The sequence below is a fragment of the Borostomias antarcticus genome (assembly GCF_949987555.1).
Source record: "Borostomias antarcticus genome assembly, chromosome: 26".
In the NCBI taxonomy this organism is placed as follows: Eukaryota; Metazoa; Chordata; class Actinopteri; order Stomiiformes; family Stomiidae; genus Borostomias; species Borostomias antarcticus.
In genome coordinates, this window is record NC_140259.1 from 6,132,393 (window position 1) to 6,139,892 (window position 7,500).

The 7,500-nt window shown below is 45.8% G+C and overlaps 1 protein-coding gene across 1 annotated transcript in view; it reads right to left on the reverse strand.

Annotated features, from left to right (window-relative positions):
- Window positions 1-7,500, reverse strand: part of unc13a (unc-13 homolog A (C. elegans)) — a gene marked incomplete at both ends in the record, with an annotated part of 52,716 nt that overhangs the window by 28,883 nt on the left and 16,333 nt on the right. Inside the window, 6 exons of the mRNA XM_084459089.1 lie at window positions 89-166; window positions 1,406-1,549; window positions 2,830-2,926; window positions 3,295-3,421; window positions 5,287-5,372; window positions 6,371-6,504. Coding sequence (XP_084315215.1) covers window positions 89-166; window positions 1,406-1,549; window positions 2,830-2,926; window positions 3,295-3,421; window positions 5,287-5,372; window positions 6,371-6,504 — 666 coding nt within the window. The remainder of the gene's footprint in view (window positions 1-88; window positions 167-1,405; window positions 1,550-2,829; window positions 2,927-3,294; window positions 3,422-5,286; window positions 5,373-6,370; window positions 6,505-7,500) is intronic.

Genomic DNA, 7,500 nt, shown 5'->3' on the forward strand with positions numbered 1-7,500 from the left:
CTCTCATTCACAATACTTCTGTTTACCGCAACCCAACACTTGAACCTACTGTACTGAGATATATTCTCCATACAAAACAAACACACACCACTTTCTCCATGGTGACGTAGTTGGCGAAGCACTTGGAGATGACGTCGGCGTAGGACAGGAGTACGTTGCTGATGGTCTGGGGAGAGAGGAGAGAGACCGGGACATGACAACCAACACAGCACTGAAAACAACACATCTACTGGATAGCCCCTTTTAAACAGAATACCCCTCGTTATGCTGGGTTTGCTTGTTTACACTGAACCAAACCAACCTGGCATAATGCCACTGTCATGCCAAATAGTGTCTGGGTTGCCAAAATGTGTCCGAAGTCTGTCGTGACCATTTTTTTGTTGCTAGCTCACTAGCTAACTTAATAATAGGGATGCACCGATGCATCGGCTGGATTGTTATTTTAAACATCGGCATCGGCATCAGCCCAGAATTTTGCAATCGGTGCATCCCTACTTAATAATAATATCAAAGTTTCTAATTCATTTGAATGAAAAATATGTCTAAAGAACTGAAAAATCTCATCCACAAACATTAGCTACTTGGGAGCTGGTAGCTAACGTTGGGAGCTAGCTAGCTGGCTAATGTTCTTAAACAAGACTGGTAGCTTATGGTTGTGGATGAGATTTTTCAATTCAATAGACATATTTTTCATTCAAATGAATTAGAAACGTTGATATTATATGTGTACTGACTTCAGACAAGTTAGCTAGCAAGCTAGCAACAAAAAAAAAATCACAAAATGTTATCAGACAATTGTACTTTTTACCCCAGACACCTTTGGTAAGTGGACACATTTTGGCATGACACCACCCTAGTGTGTGATTTTAGACAGAATGCCGGCATTCCGGAATCAGAGCCGTTCCACCTCTTATAGCTACTGTAGCTAGCGGGCTTTTTACACAGCGTCAGTTTGGCTCTGTGACTACCTCCACTATGACTACCTTAAAGGCGGAAAAAAATCACCCCCCCCCCCATTCCATGTTCAAACCTTTTATACAGAACGGCCAGACAGAACAGAGGCGCAACATTCCCGCCTTGAACTGGGGTTAATGTTGTATAAGATGTTTGAAATGGACAGTCGGTATAGTCAGTAATTATTATTATTATAGTTATGGTTGGGACTAATGTTGTATAAGATGTTTGAAATAGACAGTCGGTATAGTCAGTCATTATTATTATTATAGTTATGGTTGTGAAAATTAGGTTTGTAGTCGAAAGGAAGTGAGGTACAGGAAGTGAGCTGTGCACGCTACAGGAAGTGATAGTGTAGTCTACCGGATCTGAAGTATGCGGTCTACAGGACGTGAGGTATGCGGGGCTTGGGGAAGTGAGGTATGCCGGGCTAGTATGCTGCCTGGGGTACCTTGGCGAAGCGTTTCATGTAGTGTCCCACTATCTGCGGGTCGGGGCACTCGAGCTTCCTGATGATTTCGAAGCTCTGGTTGAGCTGTGAGAAGACGTCCACCACGGAGCAGGAGAAGAGGGCGTGCTCGGACGTCACCTGGAACTGGAGGGGGACAGCAGGAGAGGTTAGAGATGGAGGAGGGACAGCAGGAGAGGTTAGAGATGAAGGAGGGACAGCAGAGAGAGGAGAGAGGAGAGCTTTGTGAGAGGAGGTAGAGAGGAGGGAGGGAAGGAAAGAGCCTTGTTGGTGGTGTGGGGGGGTTGTGAAAAAAGAGGAAGAGGAGGAGGGAGGTGATGAAGAGGAGGAGGGAGGCGAGGAAGAGGAGGAGTTCCAGAAGTTTGTGTCTGAGTTCCGCTGGGCTTGATATCAGCTGGAAGCCTGTTAGTTAGAAGTCTCTAATTGGCTGGAGCTCATCTGTCTGCCTGTCTCTAATTGGCTGGAGCTCACCTGTCTGCCTGTCTCTAATTGGCTGGAGCTCTTCTGTCTGCCTGTCTCTAATTGGCTGGAGCTCATCTGTCTGCCTGTCTCTAATTGGCTGGAGCTCATCTGTCTGTCTGTCTCTAATTGGCTGGAGCTCTTCTGTCTGCCTGTCTCTAATTGGCCAGAACTCCTCTGTCTGCCTGCCTCTAATTGGCTGGAGGTGAGCACTTGTCTGCGCTGTGGCCTGCTGAGGTAGCTGAGAACCAGCTGAGGTTCACACACACACACACGCACACACACACGCACACACACACGCACACACACGCACACGCACACACGCACGCGCACATGCACACACATACACGCAGTCTCTTTCTTTTGGAGGCTTTCAACTAATGTGTCTTTCTACTCCGTACAGCTGGGAAACCTGTTTTCTGTTCTCAGCTGGAGGCTCTACTCTCTGGACCTCTACTGTTTCAATTCTTCTTTGATGATGAGCGCAGGTGAGGTAGAGGAGGAGGGAGAGGTAGAGGGAGAGGTAGAGGAGGAGGGAGAGATGGAGGGAGAGGTAGAGGAGGAGGGAGAGATGGAGGGAGAGGTAGAGGAGGAGGGAGAGATGGAGGGAGAGGTAGAGGAGGAGGGAGAGATGGAGGGAGAGGTAGAGGAGGAGGGAGAGATGGAGGGAGAGGTAGAGGAAGGAGAGATGGAGGGAGAAGTAGAGGAGGAGGAAGAGATGGAGGGAGAGGTGGGGGAGGAGGGAGAGATGGAGGGAGAGAGGGAGGGAGAGGTGGGGGAGGAGGGAGAGATGGAGGGAGAGGTAGAGGAGGAGGGAGAGATGGAGGGAGAGATGGGGGAGGAGGGAGAGATGGAGGGAGAGATGGAGGGAGGGAGAAATGGAGGGAGAGGGGGGGGAGGAGGGAGAGATGGAGGAGGAGGGAGAGATGGAGGGAGAGAAAGTTTACCCCGTCCTTCTTGTCCCTCTCCAGGGCACCATGCTGGAAGTCTCGGGACACTTCCTCATTCTCGTCCAACCACTGGATGACAAACGGCTCAAACCACCTATGGGAGAACAGATAGGGCGGGGCTTCAGGCGCAGCAATGTAGGGCTAGAGACTGTGTGTGTGTGTGTGTGTGTGTGTGTGTGTGTGTGTGTGTATTTGTGTATGTGTGTGTGTGTGCGTATGTGTGTGTGTGTGTGTGTGTGTATGTGTGTGTGTGTGTGTGTGTGGTGTGTGTCTGTGCATGTGTATGTGTGTGTGTGTGTGTGTGTGTGTGTGGGGTGTGTGTGTGTGTGTGCGTGTGTGTATGTGTGTGTGTGTGTGTGTGTGTATGTGTGTGTGTGTGTGTGTGTGTGTGTGTGTGTATGTGTGTGTGTGTGTGTGTGTGTGTATGTGTGTGTGTGTGTGTGTGTGTGTGTGTGTACTCACGCAGGGTACTCGGGGACCCTGCTCTTGAAGAAGGGCAGGTCTTTGCAGTACTCGTTATAAAGCCACTTGACTTTGAAGTGCAGGTTCATGTAGTCAGCGCTCTTACACAGACGGTTCTTCTCGTGCTCTGAAGATAAAGACAAAGACAGGGCGTCACGTGTCTGAGGAGGGTGTGTGTGTGTGTGTGTGTGTGTGTGTGTGTCCTTGAAGAAGAAAAAGAAGAAGAACTGACAAAGACTGAATCTGCATTCAAAGCTGTGTTTCTGTAAATGTCGTACGTGTTTCCGTAAAGTATTTTTATGCACATTTCGGTACATGTTGAGTTGGGTTGTGTATTTAAGGAGCATCAACAGTATTTTGAGATTATCTTTAGTACGAGCTCCTGTTTGAGTAAAGCACACAGCCCATAGTCTTTGAATTAGGCCACACTCAGATTGCTTTGCCTGTATTCACTTTTGTTGAATGACTGATTGATTGATTGATTTTATTTACGGATTGAGTAAAAACAGTAATCCAAGGGATGACATGTGAAAGTGTAAACACTTATTTCCAACATGGTCCTTTGATATTTACATACAAGACAACAATAACACAAGACATTTCCACAATACCATAAATTAAACAATAGTCCTCAACATGTATGACCTGCCACCTATAGGGCTATCTGGCCACTTTACCCCAAAGATATGAGCGAACCTGACTTTTAAACCCTCCTCTAGATTCTGACAGTTTAATACTAAGTGGAAGGCTGTTCTACGATGAGATCCCTGTGTAATAAAAGGAGCTCTGATTGAACTCGCGGCACTTTCCAGGAGCGAACACTGGCCCTGGTATTGTGTCCATGCTGCGTAGATATCTTGGGGCAGTACCATTAACTATGTTGAACATGTGGTTCAGTTTCATCTGTTCAACCCTGAGATGCGCTGGTAACAGTCCCACCTTCTTGAATTCGTCTCTTCCTACATGCGTTCTGGGAGGCACACCGAGTTCATACCGAATAATGTTGTTTTGCATCACCTGTAGTTTATTCCTAAGTTTGGTCGACAGGCCACTGTACCATGCTACGCTCGCATAATCAAAATGACACTGAAGCAAAGATGACACTAACAGTTTTTTAACAGCAAAGTCGAAAAGCCTGGTATTCCGATACAGGAAGTTAAGTTTGCCTGCACACTTAGATCAAATATTGTCAGCAGTAGATTCACACGAGAGAGACTGCTCTAGCGTAAGTCCTAGGTACTTGACGCTAGTTTTCCCTGCGAAGTGACTTCCATAGGATCAACTTTGCATAGTTTTCTTGTTGACAAGAAAACTATGCTAATAAATTGGCTAATAAATTCATGCATCTAAAGTACCTGATCCTATAGGTGTACTGTAAGTGTTGCTAACTTACACACATTCTTAGCTGTATTTCTATGGCCTTTTGAGTCTTATGTTGGTTTATCTATTAAGCCGCAGATATCATAAATTAAGTTACAGTAGCTCCCTAGTACATGAATAACGTGTCAAAAGGCCTTCAGATTTCACTCTGTAGTAATGAATTGTATAAGTGGAGCCGGTGATTTAAAAACTCGCTATTCACACAGAGGCCTGATTAAGCACAGCCTATAATGTACTGATGTAGCTCTGATCCAGAACAGCCTACAGTATCATGTACTGATGTCTATTCACACCGAGCCCTGATCCAGCACCCATTATGTACTGATGTGTAAGTCCTAGTTTGTCTAACAATAGGTTACGTTTATATGTGTATACAAAGCTGGAGTCAGATAAATTACTCTATCTCCTGCAAATCCCAGCGATCTGATTGGCTGATTCCCTAACTATGTCTTTGCAAGGATAAGGTGTGTCTATAGACGCACACACAGACACACACACACACACTCACATACACACCTGCGAAACGTGGCACTTCCCACCCCCCATAAGCCGTGGCATAGCCAGACTAATATTGGAGTGTGTATGTGTGTCTGTGTGTGTGTCGTTGTTTACCTTCCAAGGCATACTTCATATCCTGGGCAAACAAGTTCCACATCACCTCTGCACTGATCTTCCCCACATTCAACTCCTGAGGAAACCTGGGAGAAAAGAGAGAGAGAGAGAGAGAAAGAGAGAGAGAGGTAGAGAGAGAGAGAGAGAGAGAGAGAGAGAGGTAGAGAGAGAGAGAGAGAGAGAGAGAGAGAGAGAGACGGGGTGAGAATGGAGTAAACAGAGAGAGATAAAGATTATATATATATATATATATATATATACTATATATAGTCCAGTGGTCATACATGAGGAACCCATTCCTCAGGTCTGCTCATATAAATACCTGGGTGTTCACTTAGACAATACATTTAGCTGGAACACCCATGTGGAAAGCCTATGTTCTTGTTTACAGCAGAGATTATAGTTTTTGCGTAGACTCAGGGTGCATGGGGTGGACAAGAAGATCATGTTCGTATTTGACCAGGCTGTATTAGAGAGCATAGTTGGGTATGGGATGACTGCATGGTACGGCAACCTCACTGTCAAGCTCAAAGCTAAGCTTGCTCGTCTGGTACAGACTGCCATGAAAGTCATGGGGAGGGAGGAACACCAGTCCCTCCAGTCTATATACGAGCAGTCTGTTTCCAGGCAGGCCGAATACCGTCTGACCCATCTCATATCCTATACGCTGAATTTGAGCTTTTGCCCTCGGGCAGACGGTATAAAGCGCCCATTTGGAAATTAATCTGTTTCAAACATTCATTGGTGCCGACCTCAATTACAAATGTGAATGGTGTTAAGTGAGGTTGTAGGGGTCAATGGGTCAAGGTGTTTTTTTCACTGGGGTACATGCAATACGGGTTATGAGCAATATATGTATTATGTGCAATATGTACTATGTGCATTATGTGGGATATGTGTTGTCTGTTTCTGTATAGAGGCGATCTATGTATGCGCAGTATTGAGTCTAAGACAAATTTCCCTAAGAGGACAATAACGTATATCGTATCGTATATCGTTATATATATATACAGTATATATGTAGAGAGAGAGAGAGAGAGAGAGAGAGAGAGAGAGAGAGAGAGAGAGAGAGAGGTAGGCGTACTGGTTGAGGCAGGGTGTGTAGGAGTTCTTGTCCTCCTCTATGATGGAGACGATGAGGGTGATGAGTTTGGACCAGAAGTCCAGGTTCTTGATGCTGGGACCTTGTTCCTCTGGGGGCAGCGCCCCCTGCTTGGCCTGGGGAGGGACAGGACGGGGACATTACACACTGTGTGTGCGTGTGTGTGTGTGTGTGTGTGTATGCGTGTGTGTGTGTGAGATAATTGTATTGTCTTGTATGCACAATGTACTGGCTACCATAGTACAGATAACCCTCCTAAACCTGTCCTATGCTTCCTGCGTTTTGCTTCCTGTCCTAAACCTGTCCTCTACTCCCTGTAATCTACTTCCTGTCATCTACTTCCTGTCCTAAACTTGTCTTCTACTTCCTGACCTCTACTTTCTCTCCTAAACCTGTCCTCTATTTCCTGTCCTCTACTTCCTGTCCTCTACTTCTTGTCCTAAACACGTCCTCTACTTCCAGTCCTAAACTCTACTTCCTGTCCTAAACCCATCCTCGACTTCCTGTTCTTAACTTGTCCTTTACTTCCTGTCCTCTACTTCCTGTAATCTATTTCCTGTCATTTACTTCCTGTCCTAAACTTTCCTCTACTTCCTGTCATCTACTTCCTGTCCTAAACGTGTCCTCTACTTCCTGTCATCTAATTCTAAACTTCTAAACATCTAAACTTGGCCTATACTTCCTGTCCTCTACTTCCTGTGATCTACTTCCTGTCATCTACATCCTGTCAGACTTTTTCTAGCCTCCTTCTCTAACTGTTTCTGTAAAAATACATTTAAAAAAAATAGCATTAGCGAGTTGTTTGAAAGAGTTGAAAAAGTCCGAAAAACGCAGAAAACTGTTCCAGGGGATAAAACCAGCAGGAAGCCGCAGGAAGCAATGTTTTATTCACAGGAAAACTGTTCTTTTAAAATTCATGAAAGAACTGTGAATGAAGCTCCGTTAATGAGAGAACACAACCGGGACCCCTGACTGACACCCCCTCACACTTCCCACACACACACACACACACACACACACACACACACACACACACACACACACACACACACGCTTTTGTCTTTGCAGTTGGCACAGGGTGGATGGAAAATACACAGCCCCGTCTGATTTCA